The sequence below is a fragment of the Anomalospiza imberbis genome, chromosome 7 (genome assembly GCF_031753505.1).
Source record: "Anomalospiza imberbis isolate Cuckoo-Finch-1a 21T00152 chromosome 7, ASM3175350v1, whole genome shotgun sequence".
Taxonomy (NCBI): Eukaryota; Metazoa; Chordata; class Aves; order Passeriformes; family Viduidae; genus Anomalospiza; species Anomalospiza imberbis.
In genome coordinates this window covers 19488428-19505727 of record NC_089687.1, presented here as the reverse complement: position 1 = coordinate 19505727, position 17300 = coordinate 19488428, and the positions used below count along the sequence as shown (strand labels likewise).

Here is a 17300-nt window from a genome sequence, read left to right as displayed (position 1 = left end):
ATTTTACTTTTCATGCAGTCCGTTTTGCAGCTGTGTTTGCCCTGGCAGGTAAAAATATTGTGATTTTACTTGTTACTTTGTCATAGAACTTAAGATTATATTTTATCCACTTTGTTTTTCTTTTTTATTTTCTGCAGCCTTCCATACTTGTCAGCCAACAGCTTTCACCTGTGGCAATGGGCGATGCGTACCCTATCATTACCGCTGCGATCACTACAATGACTGTGGAGATAACAGTGATGAGCTTGGCTGCCTGTTCCGAACCTGTGACTCCCACACAGAATTTACTTGCAATAACGGAAGGTGTATATCCCTTCAGTATGTCTGCAATGGAGTAAACAACTGTTATGACAATGGCACATCAGACGAGAGGAATTGTCGTAAGTTGAGCCTTAGTACCTAGTGCCTATTTATGTCTGACTCTCTAGATGAAGGAAGAGGGAAATGTGGTTTTATGTGACGAAATCTGACAAAATCAGCAAGAAGGACAAAGGTGCTGTTTGAAGCAAATAGAGTTGCTAAATCATGTTCTGAAACACCCTAAGATATTAGATAATAAATGTTGCTGTAAGTAGTCTGCCTTGAAGTAACAAATGCTCATGCAGTATGTAATGTTAATTCTTGTGAGTACTTCCATGCATGTAAAAAATATTATTTCAGATAACTTGGATTCAGGGTTTATGTTTTTGCAGGGTTAGTCTGGAATTTGACAATGGCCTTTTACTTTCTGTCATGCTATATTAATTATACAATATTTAATAATTAGGAGTGTATACTGTGATCCCATAATGGCACAGTTTAAAGTTATATGCCCTATAAAAGTTATCAGTTATGTTTGTTTTCTTTATGATGTAAACTGTGATTAGTTCAATATTGGCTGCTTTCACAGTTCATGAAAATAACAGCATAACAGTGTTTAAAACAGCTCTAAAGCACTTTTGCTTTTTTCCTCCTCCTTAAAGCGGAGCGTACATGCCAGTCTGGTTTTACAAAATGTCAAAGCACAAATATTTGCATTCCTCGAACGTACTTGTGTGATGGTGATAATGACTGTGGAGATATGAGTGATGAGAGTCCTACTCACTGTGGTAAGTTAAGAGAGTTAAAGGGCCTTTGTTACTTCTCTGATACCTCTGTAATTTATTCCACTGCTCTTTTCTTTTAATATAACTCCAACTGTTCTCAAAACATCTACTTTTGTAATACTGAAGTTATATATGCATGATACTGTTATCTCATAATTATCTAAATAATGCTTTTATCTAATAAAAAAGATGATACATTTTTGCAGAGTTTTAATATAGCATTTGAGGATTGTTCCTTTTGCTTATTTTGGTCTTTATTTTTTATTGTTTTACAAGGTGTTTGACACTTAAGTTTTATAGAGAGTCGTCTTTTTCCATAACTTTAACATTAGAATATTCTTCCTTCTAACTGAATGAATTTGTCTATGGTCTCAAATTTCTTTTAGCTCTTTCATGTGGTTTCGCTTTAGCATATGATTCGTTCTTTATTGTATCTTCCAGTTAAGATATAGAAGTGCCTAGTTTTGAATCAGCCTTAATTACAAACCAGATTAACTTTGCTAGGACATTTTTATTAGGTAGAAGTTAGGTAGTAGTTTTCCCATATGAAATACTATGGATCAATTTGTAAAACATAATGGATATTTTCAGGTTCTGATTTAGTTTTAGTATTGCCTGAGTAGATTATTTTTGCTTTCACTATTTTTTCTAAAGGTACATGCCTTGAACTAACTGCCACAGTTTTTCTAAAACATGAGTTCAATTTTTGTAGCCAAAATGAGGCCACTTTTATCTATGGACACCAATGTGTCAAGAATATGTGGCTATAGTGAGCCTTGTTCTGCTTGTCAAAGGTGTGCTTTGTCCCTTCTACTGTTTATGTCCCTGCTGAATTATGTAAATTGAGAAGTGGTGAAGGGCAAGGAAGAGGGAGAGAGAGAATGAGAGATGAAAGAAAGAAACACCAAGATGTTAATGAGCAATAGTTAACTCTTTGATTTCCATCATTAAAAGCACAGGGAAGAGCAAGTTAAAAGGCCAGACTTAATCTTTCTGGTATTTTGAAACTATCAGAGAGTACAGGAAAGTATTGGTAGCTACTGAAGAAATTGTCAAAACCCCTTATACATGCCTGGATCAAGGGGCTTGGCTGAAGTGCAGAGAGTACTTGCAGCATGCTGAGCTGGAACTACTGAGTAGTGTTGGTTTGTTCTTCACTGCCAATAAGGAAAGATTCCTACCAGCAAGTGAAGAAAAATTGGTAGGAGGAAAATTCCTTACCATGATATACTAATTCCTTAGTGCTCATTTTGATTTCCTGTAAAGCACTGAGTCTGTTATGCCTGGTTTGAGCCCTGGAGAAATGAGTACACTGGAATGTGGTCATTTTCCTGTCTCAAGTATAAATGTAGAATATATGTACAGTTGCTGCATGCAATCCTATTTCCAGGACAAATTCTGTCTACTTACTAGCTGATACGTATGCCCAGGGAGAAAATCAAGTACATTTTTTGCAGACAAATATCAAGCTAGTTTGTACAACGAACTCTTTCCAGAGAGGCTGGGAAAAGACATCCTTCCTAGCATAATTTTTTCTCTTTCTTTTTTGGGGACTGTAATATTTTTTTGCATAACATGGACTCAAAAGCAACTTAAAACAATTTGGAAAAGTAGCAGTAAAAAAAGAAGTCATGCATAGGTTTTTTCTTCCAGTCTCTCTGACTTGCACAAATAGTGAGTTTCGTTGTACATCGGGACGTTGTATTCCTTCTCATTGGTACTGTGATCAAGGAATAGACTGTGCTGATGGCTCTGATGAACCTGCCTCTTGTGGTAAGTCTGCACTCAGAAGATACAACATGATGTGTTATGGCAAATCAGTAATTTGTCTTGTAGGCAAAAGCTTTAATCCAGACTAGGTGAATAATAAGTATCTTCTGGGTTTTATTCACTCTCTCTAATCTGAGTCACTGAGTAATTTGAGTTTTAAATACTTAAAGCTGTGTATGGAATATGAAGGTTTTAGTGCTTGTAATATGATTACTCTTAATATATAATCTCCTATCCCTATAAGACTATGATGGTAATGAATCAAATGGCAAAAAATAGCAAGTATTTTGGTATTGTTTTGCATGTAAAAGCAGATGTCATGCTGTACAGAAAGTGTGCATGCAGTATTACATTTGGGGAAAAAGGGAATGTGGGATGCAGAGAGGGACACAGTATATGGGTATCATACTATTACAGTAAACAAATCCTGTATGTGCAATAGAAATAGATGGGAATGAGCAGAGGAGTAGGTTAGGAGGTGAAAAAAAGGACAGCGATCTCCAGGGAAAAAGAGAAGGAGCTAACTGAAGCTAGTCACAATTGGTATTATAACATAGTTATTATTCTCACTGTAAAACTAAGAATAACACAAGGCAAGATTCTTCTGTGGTTTCAGCAGGGCTGGTAGTTCACTTTGCACATTATTGGAGTTGCACCTTTAGCTTAAGAAAATGTTTTGCATCTTATACATTATCTATTTTACAATTAAGCTTTGATTTTACATTTCCTGTCCTAAGCTTCTCCCTGAAATAGTTGCCAGTAGATTTCATGGCAGTGCAGGTTAGTTTAACAAGCACAGTGATTGTGTTCCTTTTAAAGTGCCCCAAATGCGGACTTGTTCGAGTGACCAGTTCAGATGTGATGATGGCAGATGTATCCCAGCAACGTGGATCTGTGATGGTGATAATGACTGTGGGGATATGAGCGATGAGGATCAAAGACATAATTGTGGTAGGTGGTTAATGCAAGTAGATACTCCACTTTGTCCTGCAAGTATTTTTTAGAAAACAACCAACCCCCAAACTCTCACTCTGCCAATTTTTCTACCCCATAAAGGTGCACATCAAGCATGAGGTACAGTCTTCCTATGCCTTCATTTTCATGATATTGAATGAAAATTGACTATTTTACTGGTAAAAAACCCCAACAAAACATTGTTCTAATTTTGCAATTATTCTTCTTTGAATTCTTGAGTTGAAATGGAGATATAATTAACCTGGGTTGTGTGTATGATCTGGGCAGCTAGAGCAGCTTCAATGGAGATGCTCCCTAGTGATCATGGACTGCATCTTGTGCATATTAATTACCACATGTTTGTGGCTTAATATATTAAAAAACTAGTAAACAAAATAAGCATATCTGTTCAGAGGGTGAACAAAGGGAAGGAGGTTCACCAAGACTGGTCCTGCTTCTTGATTCTTTTGAGAACAGCTGTTTATACTTGTAGTCCTTACCCTTATTAACTGTAATATTTCTACCTCTGCTTGCTCCCTGGAGCACAGAATACCTTGAAAAAATAGGGAATAGAGGCTATTCAGCTCCCAGAAAATCTGGCTGAAAAAGCTTGAGAATCCAGTAGGATTAGGATGCAGATTTCTGGGCATGTCAGCATTGCCTAAGGAATGCTTTGGCTCCCAGTCAGCCTCCATGAAGAACAACATGCTGTTTTGTAAATGAGAACGTTCAGTGGTATCTATCTCTGCATGTGCAGGAGGACACGGTCCATTGTGGATTACGGGTGGATATCCAGGCTGTTTGTGTGGGTGGTGGAGGAGGGTGTCACATACCCAGAGTATAACTTGGTTAGTGAATGTGCTTTTCCTTCAGCAAACCGCAACTGCACAGCAGCAGAGTTCACTTGTGCCAACAATCGACCCCCGTTCCGGAGGTGCATTCCTCGGGCATGGGTCTGTGATGGTGATGCTGACTGCAGTGATGCTCTTGATGAACACCAGAACTGCACACGAAGATCTTGCACAGAAAATGAGTTTACCTGTAGTAATGGCTTGTGCATCCGTAACACATACAGGTTTGTAACTACCCAAGCAGCTGTAGAAATTCCCAAAATTGCTTATTGTGAAGGAGCTAATTCAACCTTTTTTCTCACAACACTTAGTTGTAAATAGATCTACAGATTTTAATGAAACTGTTTACCTGCTCTGTATTTGTGCATTAGCTTTGACTTGAAAATGCTCTAGAATTTTCTGTTAATATTTCCATTGCTCACCATTAGCACTTAATCCTTCTTATTGTCACTGGTAACCTCTCCTGGGGTGATTCTGTCTAGCCTGTAATGCACACAGGGAATATTAGCAGGACTCACAAGATCAGATTATACAATATGACCCCAGTTTCTGAAAGTCTCTTCTATTGGAGCCAAAAATATCAACCTTCTTTGGAAATTGGGAGAAATCCATCTGCCCTGAAGACAGTGATTGTCTTCTTGTATTTGAAGAGAGTGTTAATTTTTCTTCAGATGTGATAGGCGGAATGACTGTGGTGACAGCAGTGATGAAAGAGGATGCATCTATGAACCATGTCAACAGCACCAGTTTACTTGTCAGAATGGGCGCTGCATTTCCAAAGCCTACATCTGTGATGGGGATAATGACTGTGGTGATGAATCTGATGAGCTGGAACATCTCTGCAGTACACCAGAAGCGACCTGCTCTCCCCATCATTTTAAATGTGACAATGGAAACTGCATTGAGCTGGTTAAAGTCTGTAATCGGTTGGACGATTGCTTAGATAACAGTGATGAAAAAGGATGTGGTATGTATAGATTTATTTGTACTGTCTAATTTAAAAATCATAGGCACCTTTGAAAAAATACACTCCTAAGACAATTCCTTAATTCCAGTCATATCTATTCCATAGCTGTTCCTCAGAAATTAAAATAACAAATGTAACTTTTAAATTTTTTTGCTTTAATTAAGTCATACTTACCATGTGCTGCTTTAACTGACTGTGTCGATGAGCTAATGATATAAACAAAATGTATTTCATATATTGTTATGCATTGGCCTTGCATTTCAAAAATACGCCCTAGTCCATAGTTTGCACTCGGTGTTTTGTGACAGACTTCAGAGGTGGTAGAATAATTTTATATTAGATGATGTTGTTTACTTTTTTCCTTTATTACAGCAGCCCACATCCGCATTCAGCATTTTCAGGGGGTAGCAAGGAGAGAGAGACAGAGTGCATTGGAAAGTGACTGCACTATTACTCTGCTAGCTGGCTCCTTGAATAGAACTCGTTTCCTTCCCCAGGTGTAAATGAATGCAGTGACCCTTCAATCAGTGGATGTGATCATGACTGTACAGACACACAGACAAGTTTCTACTGTACTTGTCATCCCGGATACAAACTTATGTCTGATAAACGGACTTGTGATGATATTGATGAGTGCAATGAAACTCCATCAGTATGTAGCCAGATTTGTGAGAACACAGCTGGCTCCTACATCTGTAAGTGTGCCCCAGGCTATATCCGGGAGCCTGATGGAAAAAGTTGCCGGCAAAATAGTAATATCTCCCCATACCTTATTTTTAGCAACCGTTACTATCTGAGAAATCTCACAGCAGATGGCCAGTCTTACTCTCTCATTTTGCAAGGACTGAGAAATGTGGTGGCACTGGACTTTGACAGGGTGGAAAAGAGGTTATACTGGATTGATGTGGGGAGGAATGTCATTGAACGAATGTTCCTAAATGGGACAAATAAGGAGACAGTGATAAGTGATGATGTGCCCAACGGGGAAGGTATCGCTGTTGACTGGGTTGGCAGGTAAGAAAATACATTTTTTGTCTTTCTGAGCTACTGAAGAAATGATGTGTGGAGGAGTTTATCTTAGGGGTTTTTCCCAACTCCGTATGAAATTCCTGATGAGTAGTGAAATAGTTTGGATTGTGGATGCAGTGTTACCCAACTGCTCTGAAATTGTTTATCAGCATCTAATACATAACACTTAAATTACTCTGATATGTAGTATACTGAGGTTCTGTCAGACTTGTACTCCCATCAATTGTTCGCTAGGAGTTGTTGGGATTGGCATGCAGGTTTCGCTCTGCATAAATAAAATATTGTAACAGGTAACTAGAAGGTTAACTAGTGAAATAAGTAATAGTAAGCCCTAATGAAATTTAGCTGCTGTACCAATGTGAAGAGCATATGTCTTTGGCTCTTGAAAAATGCACCTTTAACTGACACACTCAAACAACATGATCCAAATAATTTTTTTGTCAGGAGGCCAGCATATGCATGATGTGTTTTCCAGTTACATTTCATTATGGTAAATTTTTAGTTGCCTAAAAATTTTGTGTTTCAAAAAGTAGTCTGATTTACTGCCACAGAACCTCTGTCATTATGTGGTGGCCTCTCTGACAGTGGTCTTGCTGGTGTTTCATCTTGCTTTCCAAGTGCAGTGGTATAAGTATGAATAGTTTAAATAACATGGATCAGACTGTAAACCAACAAGAATTCTTCAAAAAGTCACTTTTGGAACGTATATGAGAGTGTTTATATGAATATGTCCATCTAATAGTTTTTATTTTTAAGCCACTTTGTCTCTAAACCTAATAATAATTAATGTTGCCAGCAGACCCAAATGCTTCATGAATCATGTAGAGGTGATAAAGCAAAAGGAAAGTTTTAGCTGAACTGGTCCTACAGCTTTATTTCTAATACAGCTTTTGAATTATTTCAGCTACCATTAGTTATGTCTCCAGTCAGTTCTTGTTTAGGTGTTCCAGGCAGGCTGAAGAACAGTACAGTGGTTGAATTTTCCTGCTTGTTTTCTGTGCAGAGAGAGGATTAAAGGATGCCATGAGATGCAGGTTGGAGAAGACTGTTTTCTCCTCCTCCCTGGTGGGAATGGTGCTACTTAGGGTGATGTAGACAGAATTATATCTGTCAGGCTATTTCTGGAATGACACTGTGGGTGCTGGAGCTGACCAGCTCTGCAGAGAATTTCAAAGTATCCTGCTGTAGTTCTAATTGAATTTAATTCTTTGCTTTGATGCAGGCTTTAAAAAAAATCATCACTTCTGCTTGTATGATTTCTTGGCTTACACCTGTGTGTAATTCCCAGGCAAAGTAATAGAAGTGTTTGAAAATTTGAGGTGATTTTTAAATTAGGGTGTCAAGCTCCTTAGGGCTTTTCTACCTGTTTGATGAGAGCAGAGATGGCAGCATGGAACAGTTGAGGATTCTCTACAAGGCATTAAAGCCCTGGTCACAGTCCATTGCACTGCATGTCTGTTTTCCTGCTCCTGGCCATTGTTGGTAGGACAGAAAGGGAAGAGAGGTTTAGGAATTTGTAGGCAAATGGCATATTATTACTCAGCTGGGCACCTGCAAGTTTAAATTTGGCTCCACTGATTGTGGTTACAAGGAAAACAGAAGTGAAAAGAGCAGCCTGGAGCATAGCGTAGAAGAGATGTCAATGAAGTATGTGTTCCTTTGCAGTGGATACATTGCTTCTAGGAGCAAAAAAAATTAAAGATGCTGTGAAGCAAAATAAGGGGGAAAAATAATATTTAATAAATTAACTCTAAAATGTTTCAGAAAATTGTATTGGGTGGATGCCTACCGAGATTGTCTCTATGTCTCTGAACTTGATGGAAGATTCCGGAAAAAACTGGTGGATCGGTGTGTGGATGCCAACAACACTTTCTGCTTTCAGTATCCCAGAGCAATTGTTATTCATCCAAAATATGGGTATGACCTTCCAAGAGTCCCTTTCCTTTATTTTGCGAATAATCTTGCACTATTCTGAAAATCTGAAGTGAATTTGGGCTGCTTGCATTTAGATTTCTGTGGTTTCAGTACTTATTTGCAGCTTAGGAGAAATAGTAGCTTGCCTGTTGTGGGTGTATATGCATAGCTGTCAGCTACCATTGAAAGTGGAATTTGGTTCCATATGAACTAGGAAGTTTTGATTGCAAGGCTAAAGGTTGATAGAAATGTGTATGGTTTGGTATGCTTCTGAATTCAATTGTAATTGCACAATTGTCTGCTGTAGCAATTAAACTAAAAAATATATTAGCTTTCTTCTTCTTCAATATCTGTTTTACTTCTGTGACTGGAAATAATATATTTGAGGCACAGCTTCTTGTACTGACTTCAACAATCCTAACTCTGAGTATTCGTTTGAACAGACAGATTTACTGGACAGACTGGGCAGATCGAGCCTATATTGGACGAGCTGGCATGGATGGCAAAGAAAAGACTGTAATCATCTCTACAAAGTTAGAGTGGCCCAATGGACTTACCATAGATTACACCAACGACAAGCTCTACTGGACAGATGCCCATCTAAACTATATTGAGTATGTTCACAGAAAATATTAAAACAACTGAATGATCACTCATGTCACATTGAGGTGGGAGAATTTATAGGTGCTGTAAAAAGAATACATACTTCTGCCCACTGACTCTATAGAAAACTGGAGTCAAAATGTCTGGAGTAGTAGATGATACGGATCATTAGATGACACAGTAACCGAGTTGCTACATTCAGAGAAAATTGTCCAAAAATTACAGTGAAAAGGTTCACACACTGTACTAAAATATGCAACTTCTCTGTGTCTAGTTATACAACCTGAAGAAAAGCAGAATTGACTATAAATTCCCTATTTTTTGATTCTCTTGTTTTTGCTTATAGATGAGAATTGAGCTGTAACTAAACTAGTTAAATGCTAATAAGTTGCATACAAACCCTTAGAAAGTGTCTGAATGTCCATAAGTATGATATGGAATTTCCTGTTGGCAAATGGGTTTCTTTTGTCAATCAAGAAAAATCTATACATTGCTTCTAGTACTAGAAAATTCCCATCTAAATAGCAGTAAAAATGAGTAATAGTTATCTGATTATTTAAATTATTTTCAAACTCATAATACTGAAATATTTTGAAACTAATAACTTATATTTATGTTAGTGTTCATATTTGTATTCATATTTACTTGCACATTTAGATTTATATTTGTATTTACTTCTATTCTTCTCTACATTAATTCTTCTGGCAGCCTTTTCTATGATAAAGTATTAGAGATGTCTTTTCAAAAATGTAATTTAATTATATGTATGTTCCTCTCTCTCTCCTCTCTTGTGTTTCATAATTTCCCCATATATGGGAAAGGTGATAGAAAAATGTAAAATTTTGTCAAAGATAATTCAGCAAAGGAGACTAAATCAGAAAGACATAAAATTAAGAATATGGGAAGCCTATTATTGTCTTCAGTGTTTCATTATTAGCAGTCTGAATCATCTAGGCAAGCTAGTCTCTTTTGTGACAAAAATAACTCACTATTAAGGCAATAAATGTGCAGAATTTCATTGTTCTAGCTAATGTGCTTCTGAAGGACTATACATTTCAGTGGATGTTACTCTATTCCATTTATTTCCCTGAAATAGCCTGCTTTACTTTCCTCCATATACTAAAATGAATTTGCTAAGGATGGTGATCTGTCTTCAGGGCATAAAGAAGCTGCAATTCTGCATTGCATGTTTCTGGTCACCAATAATGAAGGGCCATAAGCATACATAATATGTGAAGAGAAAAGATGGAAAGAAGTTTTAGCATTTATCTGAATGTTTTACACAAATTTTTCTTTGTGGAGGTACTCTGACCTGGATGGACATCATCGTCACACAGTATACGATGGGACTCTACCTCATCCATTTGCAATAACAATTTTTGAAGACACAATATACTGGACTGACTGGAACACAAGGACAGTTGAAAAAGGAAATAAATATGATGGATCAGAAAGGACTGTTCTTGTGAATACCACGCACAGACCATTTGACATCCATGTTTACCATCCATACAGACAACCATTTGGTGAGAAAACAGAATTAGATTTGCATTTAGAGGTTCAGGTGTTATTTGGGGACTAGTTGTAAAGGACTCAGAGTGCACTCAACTTTTGCCTTTGCTGACTGGAATAAAATGCACAGAGTAAGTGTAGGCATGTAGTTTACATTTATAAATTGCCCTTTCTTTGAAAAGCCATGATTGGTAATGCATAATTTTAAATTAGTTTCTAAAACATCATGGCTTGATAGCATAGATTTTGTGTACATGAAACAACATATATTTCTCTCATGAAATGCCTACTTATCTAGGTTTGGTTCTCAACCTCTTACGTTTAAGGTTTCAAAACAGCATTAGAGGAATCTACCATAGATTGAAACCTTTGTGTTCTGGAATTTATGAAGTATGGTAATATTTATTCTTCTCTTTTACCAGTTAATAATCCTTGTGGCACAAATAATGGTGGTTGTTCCCATCTTTGCCTAATAAAAGCTGGTGGTCAGGGGTTTTCCTGTGAATGTCCTGATAACTTCATGGTCATACATTTCGGCAATACAGCCCACTGCCTTCCAATGTGCTCTAGCACCCAGTTTCTCTGTGCAGACACTGAGAGGTAAGTCCACTGCTCACCATCGCTTTTTCCATGTGTTTTTAAGGATAGATTTTACAGTTTAGTCTGTTCAAAAGGGCAGGAAATTAGGGCTTCCTTCTGTTCTCATTATGAATTTGGGACACGCTTGCAGAGAGAAAAACAGGAAAATACAGGAAGACAGGCTTTCATTTTGGCTGGTTCCTTTAGTACTTCTAGGCTGGTCCCTTAAGTAGTACTTTTTAAGTTTTCTTTCTGTTATAGGCATTGCTGATGTAGCAAAGTTTGGGTTGTTGGAAGCATGTAGCTCCAGAAACCATTCCTTGTTGAATTCTCAAACCTGGAATTTTATTTTATTTTATTTAACATCTTTTAAAATGTATCTGTTTCTACCAAATATGCACTGTCTGGCAATAGCCCAAGAAAGCCACTTAGCTGATGTGAGGGCACATTTCTAACCCCTTTTACTGAGACAGCAGTGGAGGGAGAGGAATGGTGATATAAGAGCTCTTCTACTGATATATCACCCTGGAGCCTATGAGGCAGGTGTGCTTATTGGGTTGCCTTTTGAAGCAGTGTTATAATGATAGTCCCTAGTGAAATTGTTATAATGATAGTCCCTAGTGAATTTTTTTGTGCTAAAGTTTGGGTGAATAACTGAAATATTACCTCATTAAATGATCAATCTAAAAATATCAGAGAGGATTACCACAAATAAACATAAAAATTAAATCTTTATTATTTTCTGTCAACTTCCTTCTAGAGGTCCACCAATATCATCTGTTTCTGGTGACAGTATTCAGGTATATTTTATTAGCATTTGACATATGAAACAGAAGACATAAAATTCAAGATGTTTTGGATGTTTCAAGAAATATCACTGAGGCAAGGCTGTCTTTTGTGCTGTAAAAGGATGGTTGTACATCTGTGAAGCCATATCCTCAACAAAGAACATACTGTTTTCTCTTTGTAGGTGTATTCCCATCTGGTGGAAATGTGATGGACAGAGGGACTGTCGAGATGGCTCTGATGAGCCCCCAACCTGTCCGCACCGGTACTGTCCTGTGGGGCAGTTCCAGTGTAACGATGGGAACTGCACAAGTTCACATTTCTTATGCAATACCCAGCCGGATTGCCATGACAGATCTGACGAAGATCCTGTACTTTGTGGTATGTTCCAACAAATAAATTAAGCTGTTTTGCCAGTATAAAACATGTAATCAGCATATAAATTTCATAATCACTATCCCTTTTTCAAAGATAAAAAGGTGAGATAGACAGATGCAGTGTTCTATAATATTGCACCTGCTGGAGCAATTCACCTCCGTGCAAGCAGGGTAAAGGAGAGCAAAAATATACTATATCAAAACATAAACAGTTTCTATACCTCCAAGACAGATTTGCACTGAGGTAAACTACCATCTGAGGTATAAAATATTAGAAAAAAGGCTCACTTTGTTTTGCTCTGAGTAAAGGCATGGTGATTATAAAGAATCTAGGGCTTCCTAATGCCCAGGTCAGTCTAATTTTCCCTCTTTTCTACTTTGATGGGACAAAATTATTACATCCCTCTGCATTGCACAAAATCCAGTTCATGTGGGAAGATTTGTTTTGGAGAGCGATTTGTGATAGCAGTCTTATAGAAATATAGCATAATTATGCTTGTGGAATAATGTTAGCTCCTCAAAAATCTATGCTATTCCACATACTTATGTCTAATTTAAAAAGCATATCCTTCCTTCTCTTTTTGTAAATAATGGCAGTTGTAAGTAAGTAATATAAAGCAAGGGGAAAGCAGTTTGGTTATATAACTGATAGTGTAATTGCCTTCCATTCCAGTGTGGTTCTAAGAATGACAGAATTAAATGAAATGTCAATTTTAACTGAGTTTCAAATAGCTAAGATTTTAAGTGTACCTTAAGGGAATTTAAAAGTAGAAGTATGGCAGCTGTGTAATGCTGGGTACAGCATAACATACTGGCTACAATAAAATTTGGTTTAGGTCCATGTAATTCCTTTTACTTGTTATCTCGTGCATGGTAACAGAATCCTTTGGTCTAGAATGTCAATGGAAATTGTAATATACTGTTTTCTCTTGAACAGTTTGGCAGTGTATGTAAAAGAAAGTGGTAGACTGGAGTATGGCAAGAAATTCGGGAAGTAGAGATAAGTTTTGACTTCTGTTTTCAGAGCAACCCCAGTTTGCCAGCACTGCTGATACCACCTTTCAGTGGTTTGCCCTTTGGGAATAGAGGCTATATTTTTGTAAGTTGTGCAGCTGATATTAGCATGGTCTTCTCCTACGTTTTCAGTCATGTTCATTTGTAGAGAAACAGGCTCATCAGGCAATTACACACCTAAGCTGATAGCATGGCCAGAGGCAAAATGCCACTTAGCTCCTCTGTGGAGTAGGAGACCCTGCCTCAAACCATGTTGAATGCTGGGTTTACTTCCCTCTGCTTTAGGAGAAGTATATGTCTTGCTCCTAGAAAACTGTAGAGCCTTAGTGAGCTTGGCTGAAAATACCTGGGGAAAATGTGACATGTGATGTTAGAAATGTGTACCTTAACTGCTTTAACTGGGCAAGTATATGTGATATTTTAAATTTCTTTCTGGCTTTGTTTTTAACTGTTGATGTAAGCATAAGGGCTCAATTGATATAACAGCAGCAAATAATTTTTGTAAGTTTCAGTATCCTAACAGCTGATCTGTATTCTTTCAGCTAATCACCAGTGTGAAACTCATCAGTGGCAGTGTGCCAACAAACGGTGTATTCCAGAAGCCTGGCAGTGCGATAGAGAGGATGACTGTGGTGACAACTCGGATGAAGACAGTGCTCACTGTGCCAGTAGAACCTGTCCCCCAGGCCAATTTAAATGTGACAATGGCCGCTGTATCCCACAGTCCTGGAAGTGTGATGTGGACGATGATTGTGGTGATAACTCTGATGAGCCATTCCACGAATGCAGTAAGCATACAGCTGTAGTAAAATGCCTACATTAAAGTGCACTAAAAGCAGGTTGAACCACATAATTTAATTTTCCTGAGATTGAAAGTTTGTTGGAAAGGAGTATTTTCTGCAAGCTAATTGCATTCATGTAGTAAAGAGTGTTAGAAAACATAGAGACTATGTGATAATTTACTATTTACGTATTCTTGAAGAAGTGAAAGCCTATTTATGCTGGCAGATTATCAGAAACTGGCAGCATCTCACCTGACTTTCTTGATGCTAGGATTTTCCTATCTGGTGTAGCATGTCTCTCTGAACGAATGGGCATCTTCAAAAACTTTTGACCAAGTTTTTGCCATCTAAGGACAAGTTGCCCCCTCTGGCTTCCACATTTGGGGCTATTGCCTGTGTCACCAGCTCTGAATAGTTTAGGGAAAAACACAGTGGGTGTTATTTGATATTGTGATGGATTTGTAGCATATGCAGAATACAAGCAGCATAGATTGGAAAAGATAGTAAAATCAGATACATTTGATGCTTTCTCTTTTACAACACTAAAATTATCAGATAGCTCTTTTTAGTCAAAATAATTGACTGTAAGTCATAAAAGGTTAGGAGAGGAAGAAAAGCAAGGAGGACAGTTAATGGCTAAGTAACACAATTAATTTTGACAACTGCCTCTTTCAGTGGGACCTGCTTATCGATGTGACAATCACACACAGTTCAGCTGTAGAACCAACTACCGTTGTGTACCATTGTGGGCAGTGTGCAATGGCAATGATGACTGTAGAGACAACAGTGATGAACAAGGCTGTGGTAAGTTTGGAGAAGGTCATTTCAACGTAACTTTGTGCCTAGAATATTTCTCCAGTTTGCAAACACCCAGATTTTCTGAAAGCCCTCATTAATACTGTACCTGGCAAAGACTATGCTAATGTGTGCTGTTTTGTTGGTGAACTATCTACACTTCAGAGGAGATGACTTGCAGTCCTTCTGGAGATTTCCGCTGTGACAATCATCGGTGTATCCCGCTGCGGTGGAAGTGTGATGGAGATAATGACTGTGGAGATAACTCAGATGAGCGTAACTGCAGTGAGTTCTTGTTTTGTTCATAATTATATAGTCTCACTTTTGACTCAAATATCCTTCTGTTTTTTATGAGAACAAGGCAGTTCTCAAATGCAACCCTTCTTTGTTTTATATGGTAGTCTCTCTTTTATTTGCTGTAATACCACACTGATATCACAAGGATGCATTCTGGTTACATAAAAACACGAACCCATCCAGTCATCACAATAACACAAATTCTTGTTTTGCACTGAGAAGTGACATTTGAATTTTATCCTGTGTGTAAATGTATAGTTTCTTAAACAATAATAGTGGGTCTTTTTTCTCTTATTTGAATTAAAAGCTTCTGTATAATTCTGTGTTGAAACAAAGTCTGCAGTGATTTTCCTTTTTTCTGTGTCAAGAGGGACATGGAATATCTACCATATTTAAAGAGTACTTGAGGGTAATGATGTTTCAACATAATTTAATTTTTAAGATTTTACCTCTGCCTACATTACTTTTGTCTGGTTCAATGAGACAGGCGTGGATGTTTTACTCTACATCTGGGAAACTTTTCTTCTTTGTACATTGATTTTAAATGAAGGTCCTCGTGAGTGCACAGAAAGTGAATACCGTTGTGACAATCTGCGCTGCATTCCTTCCCGGTGGATCTGCGACCACGATGATGACTGTGAAGACAATTCAGATGAACGTGACTGTGGTGTGTATTATCTGAATGCTATCTCTTACTTGTTCACACTATTGTTTCTGATGTGATAAATTATTCTGCAAAATTATCTTTTATGGGAAGCATCTTTAAAGAAGTAATGTTCACCCTGTCACATTAGTCACTCCACCAAAAGTAGAGAATACCACAGTTTTAGTAGTCTGGGATTTTCCAGTGTTTTTAGAAGATTTTAGCGTTTTTAGATGTTTTTCTAAAAACAGAAAAAAAATTTCTGTCTTTGAACAAGAAGACATTTCAACAGTTACTTCTGAATCTTTTCAGAGCTGAGAACCTGCCACCCAGGTTATTTCCAGTGTGATAGTGGACACTGTGTTGCAGAGCGCTTCAGATGTGATGGAAATGCAGACTGCCTTGATTTCTCTGATGAAGCAACTTGTCGTGAGTTATAAGTTTTGCAATTGGTGCTCATTGTGCTCACTTTCAGAAAGATTTGCACTTTTCCCTATTTTTAAGTGAGATGACTCCTTAGAGAGATAGAATTCTGCAATGCTCAGTGATTTTAGTAAAAATTCAGGATAAGCATAATATTTTGAATCAGTTTTTTAATATAATAATGAGTTGCCATCTCTTACACTGATTGTAAACGCATTCTTGAGGGTAGGAAATGCATGTGTTTACCAAGTCCAGGAGAAGATACACATGTGATTGAATTAAAATTTTTCACTATCCCATAAGCACTGCAAGAACCAAACTGTTTCAATTGTACCAAATTCTAACAAGGTTTGTAATGAGATTGTTTTCTATAATACTCAAAGTAGTGTAAAGTGTCCTAAAGTATCAGTGAACCCAAGGAAATAATATACTTTTCCATTTCTTGTTTTCCTTTGGTATATTGATCTACTGTGAAACAAGTATCTGTAGCTTGCTTGGATCTACAGCTGCAGCTGTTTACCCAGAAAGTATTGTTCCCAGTTGGAATGAAAATCTTTCCTCTGTACTCTATCGGCATTGACTGACATTGGCTTTTTGGGTGATCGTGTTGGTTCTGACTTACATGTTTCCATGATCTTAGGCTTCAGTACTTGGGAGAATTCTTTTCTCTTCATGTTGGCATCAGGGCAGTTTTGTACATCTTGCCATGTATTTAATTTTAACACCTGTGCTTTGAGTAAGAATGGGTATCTACACAGTACTGTCTTTATTTTTCTGATGGTTACCACATCCTGTGACATACATAGCAGCGGTTGTCTTTCAGAACCTCAGTTATAAAACAATTGACTGTTCTTGAATGAAGGATAAAATGTATGAGAAGCCATTGAAAGGGCAAAGGTATAGTTTATTTATATAGGGT

General features: G+C 37.5%; 1 protein-coding gene across 6 annotated transcripts in view; it reads left to right on the top strand.

Annotated features, from left to right (window-relative positions):
- Window positions 1-17300, top strand: part of LRP2 (LDL receptor related protein 2) — a 116182-nt gene that overhangs the window by 76051 nt on the left and 22831 nt on the right. For 4 of the 6 annotated variants that reach the window (XM_068195792.1, XM_068195791.1, XM_068195790.1 and 1 more), the window contains 17 exons: window positions 138-380; window positions 963-1088; window positions 2739-2858; window positions 3675-3806; window positions 4683-4884; window positions 5332-5627; window positions 6125-6641; window positions 8421-8573; window positions 9014-9184; window positions 10476-10699; window positions 11108-11285; window positions 12235-12431; window positions 13984-14229; window positions 14899-15027; window positions 15184-15303; window positions 15866-15982; window positions 16271-16387. In XM_068195792.1, coding sequence (XP_068051893.1) covers window positions 138-380; window positions 963-1088; window positions 2739-2858; window positions 3675-3806; window positions 4683-4884; window positions 5332-5627; window positions 6125-6641; window positions 8421-8573; window positions 9014-9184; window positions 10476-10699; window positions 11108-11285; window positions 12235-12431; window positions 13984-14229; window positions 14899-15027; window positions 15184-15303; window positions 15866-15982; window positions 16271-16387 — 3288 coding nt within the window. Of the gene's footprint in view, window positions 1-18; window positions 49-137; window positions 381-483; window positions 568-962; window positions 1089-2738; window positions 2859-3674; window positions 3807-4682; window positions 4885-5331; window positions 5628-6124; window positions 6642-8420; window positions 8574-9013; window positions 9185-10475; window positions 10700-11107; window positions 11286-12234; window positions 12432-13983; window positions 14230-14898; window positions 15028-15183; window positions 15304-15865; window positions 15983-16270; window positions 16388-17300 lie in introns of all 6 variants that reach the window. The other 2 variants (XM_068195788.1, XM_068195793.1) reach the window with 1 other exon arrangement.